At 42.2% G+C, this 18,298-nt stretch overlaps 1 protein-coding gene across 1 annotated transcript in view; it reads left to right on the forward strand.

Moving 5' to 3' along the window:
* LOC115108012 (sphingosine-1-phosphate transporter MFSD2B-like) overlaps positions 1–18,298 on the forward strand; it is a 31,472-nt gene that overhangs the window by 2,149 nt on the left and 11,025 nt on the right. The window contains exons 2-6 of the mRNA XM_029631865.2: positions 2,218–2,343; positions 2,480–2,604; positions 14,475–14,598; positions 16,389–16,467; positions 16,574–16,755. Of these exons, the coding sequence (XP_029487725.1) occupies positions 2,218–2,343; positions 2,480–2,604; positions 14,475–14,598; positions 16,389–16,467; positions 16,574–16,755 (636 nt within the window). The remainder of the gene's footprint in view (positions 1–2,217; positions 2,344–2,479; positions 2,605–14,474; positions 14,599–16,388; positions 16,468–16,573; positions 16,756–18,298) is intronic.

Raw genomic sequence — 18,298 nt, forward strand, 5'->3', positions numbered from 1 at the left:
GACAGATAAATCCTTGTTTGATGACCTGTGGACTATTTAACCTTCTTGTACAAAGAGAGAGCCTAAAACGATATGACCTCTTTACAGTACACTCTTAGAAAAGAAGGTGCCAACTAGAACCAAAAAGGGTTCTTTGGCTGTCCCTATTGGAGAACCCTTTGAAGAAACCCATTTGGTTCCAGGTGGAACCCTTTTAGGTTCTATGTAGAACCCTTTCCACAGAGGGTTCTACATGGAACCCTAAATAGTTTTACCTGGAACCAAAAAGGGTTCTACTTGGAACCAAAAATGGTCATCCTATAGGGACAGCCGCAGAACCCTTTTGGAACCCTTTTTTCCAAGAGTGTAGCTCTGTTTTCTGGGTTTACCCCCTCAGTGTGGAGTATGTTATGGGGATACAAACAGTGACGGCGAGTCCAACTACTTAGCTGTATTGCAGATGAGGGTAAAAGTCATAGACACACTTGATGTTGAACCAAGACGTCACTGATCTGGCACAGACCATTGGGATATTAAGACTATTCATCAGTTAACCAGTATTTTCCGTAGAAACCAAAGACTTGTCTTGTCTTCCCATTTAGAGCTAACTGCAGTGAGGATGAGTGGAAGGGGTAGAGACTAAGTAGAGACTGAGAGTTTTGAAGTTAATCCACATGCTACTCTTTCCTTACTCATAACCCGCTTGTCTTGCTGTGTTTTAAATAATTACACAGCTCCCTTCTAGAATTGTCATTCTAGAAACCATCAGTGTTTTCTTGAGGAGACGAAAGAAGATAAAATAAAGTCAGCCAGATAATGACAGTGTGTTGAAGGGCTTTGGACTCTGTGGTTGGTCTGTAGTTGTTTTGGTGATATCTTTCTTTCATAAAGCCTGAAAGGCCTACAGCTGTTGGCAGCGAGGTAACCCGCCCATAACTGTAATGTATGGAAACAACAAAGGTTAGCGGGAGAGAGAGAGAAAGAGAGAGAGAGAGTGTGGAGAGAGATGGGGGAAGAGAAAAAAGAAAGGAGAGAGAGAGAGAGAAAGAGAGAGAGAGAGAGAGAGAGTTCACTTGCTTTGGCAATGTTACCATATGTTTTCCATGGCAATAAATCCCTTAGATTGAAATTGAATTGAGAGAGCGCGAGAGAAAGATATGTATATACTGTATGTACATATAGAGGGAGAGAGAGAAAGTTATGTATATACTGTATGTACATATAGAGGGAGAGAGAGAAAGATATGTATATACTGTATGTACATATAGAGGGAGAGAGAGAAAGATATGTATATACTGTATGTACATATAGAGGGAGAGAGAGAAAGATATGTATATACTGTATGTACATATAGAGAGAGCGAGACGGAAGGAAAGACATTGAATCAGAAGCTGCTGTATTTTGTGCCGTGTGTGTTTCCGTGTCTGTCTCCGAGATGTTCATAACAGTCGTAAATATTGGGCTGTCCAGGAGCCTGCTATTTCATGTGTCAGGATGGAAACATCTCTGATCATCCCCTGATCATAAGTGTTAGGGTTAGTCGATAGTTAGTTGAAATGGTGTTGACCGTTATTGAACATCTACTGAACGTCAACAAACCATCTACTTGGGACTATCCAAGTAAAGTATTATCCTTTCCATCTCATGGATAGTGCTTCACTAAACAATGTTGCAAGTCATATTTGGACATATATTTCATATACTATTTGGACATATATTTCATATACTATTTGGACAAGGAAGTTAGTCATGGTCTATGACATAAGGTCAAACTTCTGTATCGAACTTTATGTGAATGGCGCTCAGTAATGTCTCTGACATCACAGTGGACAATCTATTTCTGAAAATAGAATTCTAAAGACACAGAAAGGAGAGAAATGTTTATCTCCAGTTCTGTGGTTCTGAATGTTTTGGGGACGCCACAAATCCAGCGCCCTGCTGTCACAGACTCACTCTGCTACAAAATCTGTATTCCTTATCCACAAAGATAGCTTCCACCTTCAGATTTGTTTCCTGCTTGTATCTTATCTGAGGCTAATATGTAGGCTACATAGCCATGGCTAGCAAACACAATTATTGTCTTTACACGGTAAAGAAAGGCGGAGTAGTCAACTGTATCTCATCGGCTTTGCATATCATTTATTTGACTATTTCTCAGATAATGCACCTCCATGAAATGTGTGAGTGATAGGCCTAACTGACTTGTAACTCTCAGATATTTTTTCTGCCCGTCCGTAGACTGTGCTGGACCAGAGGCTGTCTTTTTGCAGTAAACTGTGTTTCGCCATCGGAGGAGCACCCAATCAGGTGGCCGGCAGTGCTACGGCATTCTTCCTCCAAATCTACCTGCTGGATGTCGCCCAGGTAACAAATCTTTGTGTGTCACTCTCTTTTTCTCTTCCTATTTTCTCTCTCTCTCTTTCCCTCTTTCTCCCTCTTTTTCCTTCTTTCCCTCCTTTCTGTGTCTTCTAACTCCATTCCTCTGTTAACTCCTCCTCAGATCAACCCGTTCCAGGCCTCCATGGTTCTGTTCATAGGGAAGGCATGGGGAGCCATGACCGACCCTGTTGTCGGCTTCTTCATCACCAGGAGCAAGTGGACCAGGATAGGCAGACTCATGCCCTGGTGAGGCCATACACACATCAATCACTGATTGCACAGAGTGCACACACCTGGTTTCCCAAGGGAAAAAAACAGCAGAGCAGCTCCAGAGGACCACAGATCTTAGTGTTTATATACACCCTGAGAAATGCTACCTATAAATGCTAGGCTTCACATTTGGACTCTATTGAATTATACTAACGCTTTTCCCCGTGGCTGACGTGAGTAAAAGTTTGAAACATTTTAACACTCGCAAGGTCCACCGGGCCAGACAGAATACCAGGGCACGTTCTCAATGCATGCCCAGACCAGCTGGCAAGTGTCTTCACTGACATTTTCAATCTCTCCTCGTCCCAGTATGTAATCCCAACTGACCACCATTGTCCCTGTCCCTAAGAGCTCCAAGTTAACCTGCCTAAATGACTATCGCCCTGTAGCACTCACATCTGCAATTAGGAAGTGCTTTGAAAGGATGGTCATGACACACATCAACACCATCATCCCAGACACCCTGGACCCACTCCAATTAGCATACTGCCCTAACAGATCCACAGATGACACAATCTCAATTGCACTTCACACTGCCCTCTCCCACCTGGACAAGAAGGGAAATAACTATGTGAGATTTCTGTCCATAGACTACAGCTCAGATTTCAACATCATAGTCCCCTCCAAGCTAAGGACCCTGGGACTGAACACCTCCCTCTGTAACTGGATCCTGGACTTCCTGACGGGATGGCCCCAGGTGGTGAGGGTAGGCAACAACCCCCCCCACCCCACCCCCCCGCCACGCCGTCCCTCAGGTTGTGTGCTTAGTCCCCTCCTGTACTCCCTGTTCACTCACGAGTGCGTGGCCACGCACGACTCCAACACCATCATCAAGTCTGCTGATGACACGACGGTGGTAGGGCTGTTTATCTGCGGCAATGAGACAGCCTACTGGGTGGAGGTCATAAACTTGGCAGTGTTGTGCCATGACAACAACCTTTTCCTAAGACCAAAGACCTAATTGTGGACTACAGTAGAAAGAGTGGAGCGCACGCCCCCATCCATATTGACAAGGCTGTAGTGGAGCCGGTCGAGAGCTTCACGTTCCTTGGTATCCATTTCACTAAGGACTTTACATGGTCAACTCACACCCGCACAGTCGTGAAGAGGGCATGAAAGCGCTTCTTCCCCCTCAGGAGGTTGAACAGATTTTTCATGGGCCCTCGGATCCTCAAAACGTTCGACAGCTGCACCATCGAGAGCATCTTGACTGGCTGCATCACCACTTGGTATGGCAAATGCACCACCCTCGACCGCAAAACGCTACAGAGGGTGGTGCAGACAGCTCAGTACATCACTGGGGCCGAGCTCCCTGCCATCTTTGATCTCTATATCAGGTGGTGTCAAAGGAAGGTCTAAAAAAATTGCCAAAGACTCCAGCACCCAAGCCATAGACTGTTTACTCTGCCACCCTCCGGCAAACGGTACCGGAGCATCGGCTCTCTGACCAACAGGCTGAGAAACAGCTTCTACCCCCTATGTCATAAGTTTGCTTAATAGTTCATTAATGGTTACCCAGACTATCTCCACTGACCCTATCTTACACCGGTTTTTCACACACACAATACTATACAGTATATACACACTCACACACACTACACTGACACTCTCACACGACCCACACACATTCACAGACAATACACACACACACACACACGCACACGCAGAGAGACAGACACATAAACACACACACTTGCACACTCATCTGTTCTTTATTCTTACTCTTATTATTATATATCCTGATGCCTAGTCAATTTTTAGTGTTATTATGATCTATTATCTATCACTTCACCCTGCCTTCATTACATATCTACCTCAAATACCTTGTACCCCTGCACATCGTATATATACAGTGGCAAGAAAAAGTATGTGAACCCTTTGGAAATACCTGGATTTCTGAATAAATTGGTCATCAAATTTAATCTGATCTTCATCTAAGTCACAACAATAGACATATAGTGTGCTTAAACTAATAACACACAAATTATTGTGTTTTTCTTGTCCATATTGAAGACATAATTTAAACATTCACAGTGTAGGTTGGAAAACGAATGTGAACCCCTAGGTGTCGCGACTTCCTCCGCAGTCGGTCCGTCTCCTTGTTCGGGCGGCGTTCGGTGGTCGACGTCACCGGCCTTCTAGCCATCGCCGATCCTATTCTTGCTATTCACAAGAAGCATTGCCTGATGTGAACCATGCTTCAAACAAAAGAGATCTCAGAAGACCTAAGATTAAGAATTGTTGCCTTGCATAAAGCTGGAAAGGGTTCCAAAATAATCTCTAATAGTCAGTCAACGGTAAGACAAATTGTCTATAAATTGAGAAATATCAGCACTGTTGCAACTCTCCCTAGGAGTGACTGTCCTGCAAAGATGACTGCAAGAGCACAGCGCAGAATGCTCAATGAGGTTAAGAAGAATCCTGGAGTGTCAGCTAAAGACATACAGAAATTTCTGGAACATGCTAACATCTCTGTTGATGAGTCTACAATATGTAAAACACTAAACAAGAATGGTGTTCATGGGAGGACACCACGGAAGAAGCCTCTGCTGTCCAAAAAACCCCATTGCTGCACGTCTGAAGCTCGCAAAAGAGCACCTGGATATTCCACAGCGCTACTGGCAAAATATTCTGTGGACAGATAAAACTACAGTTGATTTGTTTGGAAGGAACACACAACAATATGTGTGGAGAAAAAAAAGGCACAGCACACCAACATCAAAACCTCATCCCAACTGTAAAGTCTGGTGGAGGGAGCATCCTGGTTTGAGGCTGCTTTGCTGCCTCAGGGCCTGGACAGCTTGCTATCATCTACGGAAAAATGAATTCCCAAGTTTATCGAGGCATTTTGCAGGAGACTGTAAGGCTATCTGTCCACCAATTGAAGGTCAACAGAAGTTAGGTGATGCAATAGGACAACAACCCAAAATACAGAGGTAAATCAACAACACAATAGCTTGAACAGAAGAAAATACGCCTTCTGTATTGGCCCAGTCAGAGTCCTGACCTCAACCCAATTGAATTGCTGTGGCATCACCTCAAGAGAGCGGTTCACACCAGACATCCCAAGAATATTGCTGAACTGAAACAGTTTTGTAAAGAGGAATGGCCCAATATTTCTCCTGACCGTTGTGCAGGTCTGATCCGCAACTACAGAAAATGTTTGGTTGAGGTTCAGGGGTTCAGATACTTTTTCCACCCTGCACTGTGAATGTTTGTGTTCAATAAAGACATGAAAATGAATAATTGTTTGTGTGTTATTAGTTTAAGCAGACTGTGTTTGTCTATTGTTGTGACCTAGATGAGGATCAGATCAAATTGTGTGACTAATTTATGCAGGACTCCAGGTATTTCCAAAGGGTTCACATACTTTTACTTGCCACTGTACCTGTATTTTCTTCTTCTTGTTATTATTGAACTCTGCATCGTTGGGAAGGGCCAAGCATTTCACGGTTAAGTCTATACCTGTTGTGTTTAGTGCATGTGACGAATACATTTTAATTTGATATTTGTAATCCACAGCTGTACCCTTATAACTGTAGACCTGCAGAGAGTGTTTACCAAAAGCAACCACATCAAACTTAACCGTAACCCTAGGTGTCAGCTCTAAAGTGTGCGTGTGTCAGCTCAAAGCTGTGTAAGTGTACTGGTTTGACACGACTCACTTACAAGAAGTACTGGTTGAGTACTTAGTGCTGATTCTGATGTGACTGAGGTAGTGCTGTATAAGCTTTACAAGGCATAGATTACTGACAAGCTGACAGGCTGGAGAGATACCAGATCACAGCATTGCTGATTTGATTACCACTGTATGTGTGTGTCTGTGTCTCTGTGTGTCCTGAGTGTTTTTGTGGCAGAACGCTGGGGCCATGCCCGTTTGTGTGTGTGTATGATGATCATCAGCACCGTGAGAAAGCCAGACCCTCCCTCTAGTTAACTCCTGAGGGAATGCCCCTCTAACTGTCAGACAGGAAGTCCCCTGGACCTGGGCTGTGACATCATCAGACATACAGGAAGGGATCAGTATCTATGTCCTGAGCAGTTTGTGGCAGAACACCGGGGCTGTACCCGGTTGTGTGTGTGTGTGTGTCCTGAGCGGTTTATGACTGTGCCCAGTTGGTACCCCTGGGTACTACTGTGTTTATGTTAGAGCCCGCCATGCCAACAGAGAGGAACGTTTAGATAAAACTGGGACATTTCACTCACCATTTCTGAGAGTGTGATGGAGCTGAAATCCCCTTCTTGCTTTGGTCTTAGTCTCTCTGTGTCTGCCTGGGTGCATGTGTTTTGCCCTACTTCCCTTTTTGACAAACTCCCATTGGATTATCTTACTACCCATCCTGTGAGCCATTTTACAGAACATTCTAACAGTCTATTCTAACATTATAACTGTTCCATTCAGTCACTGTGCCTTTTCAACCCTCCCATGACCAGCCTATACAGCAGCAGGCCCAACCCCAGCCCCAGCCCCAGCCCCAGTGCTAGGCAGCCCTGTCACTCTCTTTGTGTGGCTGAACAATCACTAAGGACAGGCCTCTGTGTCACAGGGAGAGCTGGACTGTACCAGAACTCACCACTCTCTACCTCTCTTTACCGCTTTCTCTCTTTCTGTCCCCTCTCTACCTCGTTCTCCTGCTTTCTCTATCTCTCGCTTTCTCTATTAATCCCTCTTTCTATCTGTTTTTTTTTTTTTTTTGGGGGGGGGGTAGATCAGCTTTAATATTGCAGATAAATATTTTCTACAATGTAGAAAATAGTAAAAATAAAGAAAAACCCTGGAATGAGTAGATGTGTCCAAACTTTTGACTGGTACTGTGTCTATATATTAAAAAATATATATATTTTATTATTTTCCCCTAACCCTACCACCCCTTCCCGAATTGAGGTAAACTAAAGGACAACAACACTTAGTGCTTCTACTTCCAGGTTATACGTCCTATATACATTTTACAGGCACAATGTATTTTACAATAATTATTTTTTGTTTGTTTTTAATCCCAGCCTTCAGCTACCCTCAACCCCCTCCCTTCTGTCTCTGAAGACCATCCAGTTTGATTTCTATTTCCATATACTTTAAACTGTGCTGTTTCACAAAAGTTCTGAACCTATATACATTTTAATGACACAGTATATTTTATGAGTTATTTTGTTGTTTTTAGGCCCACCCTTCAGCCCCACAAAACCCCTCCCATCTAGCTCTTAACACCATCCAGTTTTTATTTATATTTGCCATATATTTTCAACTGTGCTGTGATTTTTCACAAAAGTTCTGAACCTTTCTATTCTCACAGATTGTAAATTAAAGATACATTTTTTGCAATAATTATTATTATATTATCGATTGATTGACTATGACTTTTCAAATCACCCAGCAGAGCTATTTGCAGAGTTCGCTCCACATAAATGTTGCAATTCTTCAGCCATATAATAAGTTATATTTTTAAATTCTACGTTTTGAATCCAGCATAATGTGCTTTGTAATCGGTACGTCAAAAATCTCTTCCCGACTATTTTGCATTCTGTATGGCACAGATGTCAATTTTTTGGTCCTTAAATTAAACTAGTGTACTTTTTTCTTTATCAACATTTTCTTTAACCAATTTTGGTCTTTAATGCTGGGCTGACAGACAAGTACCTTACTCCCCCTCCACTTGCTTCTTCCATTTTTTGTGGTAATTGTAACGCTTGTCATCTGGGGAAGGAGAGGAGGACCATGGTGCAGCGTGGTAAGTGTTCATATTTTTACAATTTTAATGAACACTGAAAACAAAACAATAAACGAACAGTCCTGTAAGGTACACCACTAAAGAGAAAATAACCACCCACCAAACACAATGGAAAACAGGCTACCTGAATATGGTTCTCAATCAGGGACAATGATTGACAGCTGCCTCTGATTGAGAACCGTACCAGGCCAAACACAGAAATAGAAAAACATAGACAACCCACCCAACTCACGCCCTGACCGTACTAAAACAAAAGACAAAACAAAAGAACTACGGTCAGAACGTGACAGTAATGCTGCAATTAGTTGGATGTAATTTTGGGTAGAGCAGACATTTCCATATATTTTTGTTCACTGCATGTGGGACATAACTCCACCAGTCCTATTTATGATATCATTTACAATGTTTTACCTTTTTAAAATATTTTTTCCCCCCCAAAATATATATTTTAAAACAATTAGTATATTTGAGTTTAGCCATAATATTTTTGTATTAGTTCTGTCTTTTCTGGTGGATTAAACTGAAATTGCAACCAACTTTCTCTGGCTTGTTTTAAAAATAGCGATATTTTAGAGATTATTTCATTTTCAAACAACCGAAAGTGAGAGGTTGTAATCTGAATAACGGGGAAAGGGCCATTCTTGAACATGGGATGAGACATTTTTACTAATCTGTTAGAGAACCAGTTTGGATTTGAGTATAACTTTTGTATGACTGAAGCCTTTAGTGAGAGGTCTAATGCATTCATATTTAATCATTTCTGCCCTCGAGTTCATATTCATTATATAAATATACCGTTTAGTTTTGACTGGTTTGCCATTCCAAATAAAATGGAATATTGTTTGCTCATATAATTTAAAAAACAGATCCCTAGGTGTAGGCAAAGCCATAAGCAAATAGGTACTCTGGGATATGACTAAAGGGTAAATCAGTGTGATTTTTCCACAAATAGACAGATATTTTCCTTTCCACGGTACTTTCTATTAAAATGTATTGTAGTGAGAATTTCTTTCTTTTGGGATACGAATACAGTATGTCCACATCACCGTCAAACCATTTTATTGGTAAACTACATTTTATTTATTTAACCTTTATTTAACCAGGTAGGCTAGTTGAGAACAAGTTCTCATTTGCAACTGCGACCTGGCCAAGATAAAGCATAGCAGTGTGAACAGACAACACAGAGTTACACATGGAGTAAACAATTAACAAGTCAATAACACAGTAGAAAAAAAAGACAGTCTATATACATTGTGTGCAAAAGGCATGAGGAGGTAGGTGAATAATTACAATTTAGCAGATTAACACTGGAGTGATAAATGATCAGATGGTCATGTACAGGTAGAGATATTGGTGTGCAAAATAGCAGAAAAGTAAATAAATAAAAACAGTATGGGGTGAGGTAGGTAAAATTGGGTGGGCTATTTACCGATAGACTATGTACAGCTGCAGCGATCGGTTAGCTGCTCAGATAGCAGATGTTTGAAATTGGTGAGGGAGATAAAAGTCTCCAACTTCAGCGATTTTTGCAATTTGTTCCAGTCACAGGCAGCAGAGAACTGGAACGAAAGGCGGCCAAATGAGGTGTTGGCTTTAGGGATGATCAGTGAGATACACCTGCTGGAGCGTGTGCTACGGGTGGGTGTTGCCATCGTGACCAGTGAACTGAGATAAGGCGGAGCTTTACCTAGCATGGACTTGTAGATGACCTGGAGCCAGTGGGTCTGGCGACGAATATGTAGCGAGGGCCAGCCGACTAGAGCATACAGGTCGCAGTGGTGGGTGGTATAAGGTGCTTTAGTAACAAAGCGGATGGCACTGTGATAAACTGCATCCAGTTTGCTGAGTAGAGTGTTGGAAGCTATTTTGTAGATGATATCGCCGAAGTCGAGGATCGGTAGGATAGTCAGTTTTACTAGGGTAAGTTTGGTGGCGTGCGTGAAGGAGGCTTTGTTGCGGAATAGAAAGCCGACTCTAGATTTTATTTTAGATTGGAGATGTTTGATATGAGTCTGGAAGGAGAGTTTACAGTCTAGCCGGACACCTAGGTACTTATAGATGTCCACATATTCTAGGTTGGAACCATCCAGGGTGGTGATGCTAGTCAGGCGTGCGGGTGCAGGCAGCGAACGGTTGAAAAGCATGCATTTGGCTTTACTAGCGTTTAAGAGCAGTTGGAGGCCACGGAAGGAGTGTTGTATGGCATTGAAGCTCGTTTGGAGGTTAGATAGCACAGTGTCCAAGGACAGGCCGGAAGTATACAGAATGGTGTCGTCTGCGTAGAGGTGGATCAGGGAATCGCCCGCAGCAAGAGCAACATCATTGATATATACAGAGAAAAGAGTCGGCCCGAGAATTGAACCCTGTGGCACCCCCACATGGTAATGTAAAAGTTGTATTTTTTTAGTGATCCAATACATAATTTAGTACACTTAGCCTAATTTGGTTTCAATCCAGAGAGGTTAGAAAAAGTATCTAGATTCTTATGAGGCTGTGGAGGGATCCAAATTGTGCATTTAAATGAATAATCAGCATACACCTTTTGTTTTTAGGCCCTGGATTTCCGGCCCTTTGATATTATTGTTGGATCTGATTTTAATAGCTAACATATCGATGGCCATAATAATTAGATATGCCGATAGGGGACAACCTTGTTTTTCTCCTCTTGACAGTGTAATACTTTCTGAGAAGTAGCCATTATTTAGTATTTTACACCTAGGGTTATTATACATAACTTTAACCCATTGTATAAGAGATTCTCCAAAATTGAAATATTCCAGGCATTTATATATACATTCCAGTTGTACTTTATCAAAATCCTTTACAATGTCAGCAATGAATACCAGGCCTAGTTTCCCAGATTTTTCATATTGTTCTATTGTTTCCAGTACTTGTCTTATATTATCTCCAATGTATCGTCCATGTAAAAAAAGGATGAATAATATCCAACAATACCTTTCTAATTCTGTGCGCTATGCATTTTGCTATAATGTTTGCATCACAATCACAACACTGAAGTGTAAGGGGTCTCCAATTTTTAAAATGAACTGGATCTTATATATATTTAACACTTGTGTCCTGTTTCAGTAATAATGAAATCAGACCTTCTTGTTGAGTATCTGATAATGTACCATTTTTATAGGAGTGGTTAAAACATGCTTATAACGGACCTTTGAGTACATTAAAAAGGTTTGATATACCTCAACTGGTATGCCATCCAGCCCTGGAGTTTTCCCAGACTTAAAAGCTTTAATTGCATCAATAAGTTCCTCCTCTGTAATTTGGCCATCACATGAGTCCTTCTGTACAGCTGCTAATTTTACATTATTAATAGGTAAAAAATCCATGCAATTAACTTTCTATCTATTATTAGTTGAACTGAATTCTAGGGCAGGACAGATCTGGAGTGAGGGCAACTGCAGCAGAGGGTGTGGGGTTTAGTATGTGGATGGGGTCAAACACCTTGGAGTCCTATCAGGTCAAAGGTTAGAGTTCAGGTCCATTTGTAACGGCATTCAGAGGTGGAAGAAGGATCGGACCAAAGCGCAGCGTGGTAGGTGTTCATGATGTAATATTTAATGAAACGAACTGAACACTGAAATACAAAACAATAAAGTGAACGAACGAAAACCGAAACAGTACCGTGTGGACCAAACACTCATACGGAAAACAAACACCCACAAACCAAAAGTGAAACCCAGGCTACCTAAGTATGATTCTCAATTAGGGACAACAATTGACAGCTGCCTCTGAGAACCATACTAGGCCGAACTCAAAAACAAACAGACTGCCCACCCCAACTCACGCCCTGACCATACTAAAACAAAGACAAAAACAAAAGAACTAAGGTCAGAATGTGACACCATTGTGGAAACGTTTTGGTGTCGTCACCAAAACAACACGACTATTTTGGAGTGGTGCATAGAGGATGTGGTTGAGCTAGCAAAAACTTGCTTAGTTGTGTTAACTATATGTACTTAGTTGACACTACAGCTGCAGAGCAGTGGTTGTACTTGAGTCTTTATGATAAGGATGTTTTCCTAAGTATACAGATACTCAGTAGATGTTATCAGATTAACCTAAAACATAGCTTAGATTTTTGGGTGTCCGTCTTCGGCTCCTAGTCTGTTGCTTTAGTGGGAAAGAATTAGAGCCCATTCGTGTATAACTCAGTGGTTATAGATGAGATAGTCATTGATGACTGGAGGAAAGTGCACTAGTCCACAACCTTCTCTCTCTGTCGCTCTCTCTCTGTCTCTCTTTCTCCACAGTGAAACACAGCCCATAATGATACAGTATGTACCAGTTGTATCTGGATGAATTATACATAGACAACACAGCTCCCCACATCCTCCAAACTGCACAATGCAAAATAATTATTCTGTCCTGAGATGCCTGTGTGTGTGTGTGTGTGTGTGTGTGTGTGCCTGAATAAAGCTCATGACCATGCGGGTTAGCGATCCTGTGGCATAGTGCATCTTCCTGTTCTCCCACTGTGCCGCCACACTAACTCAGAACGGGAACCTTCAGAGTCACAAACACCCAATCCATCTCTCCCAAAACAGCCCACACACCATCAGTCTATCACTGGCCTAACAGGTTTACAGGCTTTTATACATAGTTTTCTAAACTAGCCTTGGCATTTTCCCTATTTTGTTGCCTTACAACATGGAATTAAAATAGATTTTTGGGGGGTTTGTATCATTTGATTTACACAACAATGCCTACCTACCACTTTGAAGATGCAAAATATTTTGTTATTGTAAAATAAATGAGAAAACAACAGTAAACTTGAGCATGCATAACTATTCACCCCCAAAAGTCAATACTTTGTAGAGCCTCCTTTTGCAGCAATTACAGCTACAAGTCTCTTGGGGTATGTCTCTATAAGCTTGGCACATCTAGCCACTGGGAATTTTGCCCATTCTTCAAGGCAAAACTGCTCCAGCTCCTTCAAGTTGGATGGGTTCCGCTGGTGTACAATCCTTAAGGCATACCACAGATTCTCAATTTGATTGAGGTCTGGGCTTTGAAACAGCCATTCCAAGACATTGAAATGTTTCCCCTTAAACCACTCGAGTGTTGCTTGAGCAGTATGCTTAGGGTCATTGTCCTGCTGGAAGGTGAACCTCTGTCCCAGTCTCAAATCTCCAGAAGACTGAAACAGGTTTCCCTCAAGACTTTCCCTGTATTTAGCGCCATCCATCATTCCTTCTATTCTGACCAGTTTCCCAGTCCCTGACGATGAAAAACATCCCCACAGCACCATGCTTCATTGTGAGGATGGTGTTCTCGGGGTGATGGGGTGTTGGGTTTGTGCCAGACATAGCAATTTCCCTGATGGCCAAAAAGCTACATTGTAGTCTTATCTGACCAGAGTACCTTGTTCCATATATTTGGGGAGTCTCCCACATGCCTTTTGGCGAACACCAAACGTGTTTGCTTATTTATTTCTTTAAGCAATTGCTTTTATCTGGCCACTCTCTCGTAAAATCCAGCTATGTGGAGTGTACGGCTTAAAGTGGTCCTATGGACAGATACTCCAATCTCCGCTGTGGAGCTTTGCAGCTCCTTCAGGGTTATCTTTGGTCTTTTTGTTGCCTCTCTGATTAATGCCCTCCTTGCCTGCTCTGTGAGTTTTGGTGGGCGGCCCTCTCTTGGCGGGTTTGTTGTGGTGCCATATTGTTTCCATTTTTTAATATTGGATTTAATGGTGCTCTGTGGGATGTTCAAAGTTTCAGATATTTTTTTATAACCCAACCCTGATCTGTACTTCTCCACAACTTTGTCCCTGACCTGTTTGGAAAGCAAGTAATTTTTTTCATTTCACTTTCCCAATTTTGACTATTTTGTGTATGTCCATTACATACAATCCAAATAAAAAATCTCTTTAAATTGCAGGTTGTAATGCAACAAAATAGGAAAAACGCCAAGGGGGACGAATACTTTTGCAAGGCACTGTAAATGATGTCTTTATCAATTGCACAGACCTATAATGAGGCCAGAGTTTCACAATAAATAAAAAAAGATACCAAATTCGACTCAAATGTTTGCTCAAACAATGGCCATTAAGATATGCAATAAGAACAATAACCCTGCCCTCCCTTTTTCTCTCTGTAGGATGGTGGGCTGTACTCCGTTTGTGGTGGTCTCCTACTTCTACCTTTGGTTTGTTCCTCCCTTCACAAACGGACGTTTCATCTGGTACCTGGGGTTCTACTGCCTCTACCAGACACTCATCACTGTGAGTACCAGACAGCTACCTAGGACAAAAGTGTTGGCCCACAAGGACAACCATTTACACATCCTCGTTCTCAGATACAGTATCCTCTCTAACACTATTCAACACGGACTTTGTGCACTCATAGTATACACCGACCATTGTTCCTGGATACTGCTTTTTATTTGCAAGAAAAGATACAGAGCAGAGATGCAGAGATGACTTGCCGAACCCAACACAAAAATATTGTGAGCAGAGCCAACGTGTCATAAAACCAAACCTTGTTGATAGTTCACCTCAAACAAGTGTGTTTATTTAGGTTTATTTTGTTACTAAGGTACAGCTTCAAACCCTTCTCTCTCTTTCTCTCTGCTCTCTCTCTCTCTCTCTCTCTCTCTCTCACACACACTCTCTCCTCTGCTCTCTCTAATCTTTTTAACATGTGCTAAAGAGTATGTTGCCGACTGCCCATCGTAGCCACATTGCGATGGCCTATAATGACATGTCATTCTAATTACTTGATAAGTATATGCTCGGCCCTGCCAGAGACCGCTGGATGGGTAAATGCTGGTTACCACTTTTAGCTTCACTTCATTGTCTTTGTGTGTGAGAGACTGAGAACGAATGGCTGCTATCACTTTAAAGCCCTACAGTAGTAACAATTTTTAAAAAAACAGGCCAGTGTGATCATTCAATCATGTTTTGATGACTAATCCTTTTACTTGAGGCAAAGTTCTGGTCAAATTGGATTCTATACATTTAGTTTTTTTTCCCCAACAAGGCCCTACAAATGACATGCTTGGCCATCCGTCCTTCCCTCCATCCTGCCCTGGGCCCGAAGAGAAGGAGAAGGGCTGGGACAGTCTTTCATGGCAGCGTTTATTTCTGTTGTCTCTTTGGATGCTCGGTCAGTTGTTTGGTAGCTGCATCGTTCGGCCACAATGCTGACTGAGCTGTTGTGTAAATGACAAAGGAGAAGAAAGGCTGGGGTTGAAGGCGAATAGTTGCTGACTGTTCTACTGGGCAGCTTGAGAGGAAAACAGGGAGCTGAGGCTTACAGACGGGGGGTTCTACTAAGCTAACATATGGAATTGTTTTTAAGATGGTCATACCATGGATCATGTAGCTATTTGATTAGGAATTTTAGGACCCCTGTATAAATAAACAAAAATAATTAAATATTGAATTTGGCCTTTATAGCCCATTGAAACACATGGAATGCACAAATGGAAAAACAGACAGTCAAAAAATCTATCATAAGGAATAAAGTTTTGAAGTGTCTTTCCTATGTCTCGGAGAAAGCTAAGGAAATATTTGTGTTTTTTGGACACATTTAACCCCTTTTTTTTTGTTGGCACAAAACTACCTCCATAATTTACTTTTTTATTTTTACTGGTACCGGTTACCTTTAAATGAGTCACGTGACACAAAACGGAGAATTACCGCCCTGTTCATGAGAATCTCCCCTTTCCATAGTGGGGTCATATTAGTTTGTTGCCCGAACAGTTCAGATGCTACAGACGTTTTCATGAGAAGACCGATTTTCGGGACATCTCATGGTCTGACAGTCACCCCTGTAGCTCGCCTACCTTCCACCACTGAAGGCCAGCATAAACGGATGTGGTGGATTGAGACGCAGCCTATGCAACAAAAAAAATATAGATATTTGTAGCTTAAACTTAAGGCTCTTAAAAGTTAATTTTGCAGTGAATCATCGTCTTAAGTGGAGCATAAAATATCCCCAAAAAGTGGAAATTATATGGACTCTGTCCTATATCTAATCATGTCCTCTGTGGTTCTTCTGTGTTTCCCAGTGTTTCCATGTGCCTTACTCTGCCCTCACCATGTTCCTCAGTGCGGACCAGAAGGAGAGAGACTCAGCCACAGCCTATCGTAGGTCACTATTAAACAGACCGTACGTTGTTAATCAAATTCAGGCACTATTCTGTCATTCTGTTTTGATAGTACTTAATACTGTAATACATGTGTTATATTGCAGGTATGACCCTGGAGGTGCTGGGTACTCTAGTTGGCGCAGCCATCCAGGGTCAGATTGTGGCGAGCGCCCACACCCTGAAGCACTGCCCCCACCACAACATGTCCACCGGTCACCTAGGCAATGGCAGCGGGGCCGAGATCGTCAAAAGAATCGTTCACTCCCAGGACTTCCTGTCACATGCTGTAAGTGTCACCGCGACAACAAACATCCTGACCCGGGGTGTTACCATGGTGATCCAATTTTGAAAATAACTGTAACTGACAGTAGTGTCCTCAACTACCTCAGGGCTGCACTTTCAGGGTCATCTTTTCCTTTTTCTTCACTTTTTTTAAAGCCTTAAAGTTGTAAGGAAACAAACAGGAAACAAGTTAAAGGTCAAGAAGTATAAAACGAGTGATTTGTTGAAACTAAAAGGAATATGATGAATAGGAAGTTTGTGTTTGCAGACTGTCTAGCGGTGAAATTGAGCCTTACCACGTACCAACTTCAAGAGGGCTTTATAGACATATATTATGTATCATCCTGGGTTTGAAGTGACCATAGGATGAATAAGAGCCTCTCCCACAGCTCCCTCCCCTCCCCTGGCACTGACCACAAAAAGGGGTTCCTCCCTGACATCAGTCATCAAACCCCTTCCCTAAAATAAGAGACCCCTCCCCACAATGAGGGGGTGACCACAGTCTGTTTGTGATTAAGGCTATTTTTATCACATTCAAAAACACCTGAATGAACCGCAGACCCCAAACTCAACATGCAGTTTGTTGGGATTAGGGGACTAACAATATTGAACATCTATTTCCAGCCAAATCCAGACCGGAACATTACATTTGAATTGAACTGGTTGTTCATTTCCTTAGCAGTATACTGTACATATAGCCAATGAAAACATCACAGAGACAACCCAGAAACCCTGCTGTGAATCTTGTGAACGCAAAGGTGGTTTATGGGTTCATGGGCAAAACGCGGCGAGCGGGCTCCAGCCCAAACTATTCCGTGTTGGATTTGGGCACGCTGCGGCTATTCAGGGGCTCAAGAGGTGCCTTTCCAAATGATTATGGGTAAACCTTGATGGTTCGGCTCTCTCACCACGCAGGGCCCTCTGTAGCCATGCTGAGCACTTACACACAAACACACAAACACACTCTTGGAGCACTGTCACCACTAGATTCCTCTGAGTTTGCGGGTGAGGGTGGCACATTCGCCTGGGCGAGTTCTCCAGTCCCTCAGAAACTGGCAGAACGTTTGATGTGAATAAATAATAATAAACCACTTAGCTGCGCCGCATGGAAAAATAGCAAACAAGCCGGGAGTTGTTTAGGGCAGTTCAGTTCCTGTTGGGATTAACATGAAATCTTCAAGGCTCTATAGTATTTTGGTAGACTGTATTTAAGGATCCGAATGAACTTGCTTTTATCTAATCTGTTGAGTTATTTATGAGATCTCGTATCTGCTAGAGCGATGTAAGGAGTGCTAGCGTAAAATGACAGGGTCAACAAACACATTGATATCTTCTAATGTGACTTTTTGATGACAGTTGAAGATCAGTATTTGGGTGGAGAATGTAAAATAGAAATTGAGGAAGGCTCAGTACAGATGTGCCCCTTCTGTAACTGAAGACAAAAATATTGATAGTGGGCCCAAGGAAGTGTAGTGTAATGTAATACCTAATGGGGATCCAAATAAAGGATAGATTTACACTCTTGTTTTCTTCCTGCCTTTGCAGAA

The sequence above is a fragment of the Oncorhynchus nerka genome, linkage group LG24, assembly GCF_034236695.1.
Source record: "Oncorhynchus nerka isolate Pitt River linkage group LG24, Oner_Uvic_2.0, whole genome shotgun sequence".
Classification (NCBI taxonomy): Eukaryota; Metazoa; Chordata; class Actinopteri; order Salmoniformes; family Salmonidae; genus Oncorhynchus; species Oncorhynchus nerka.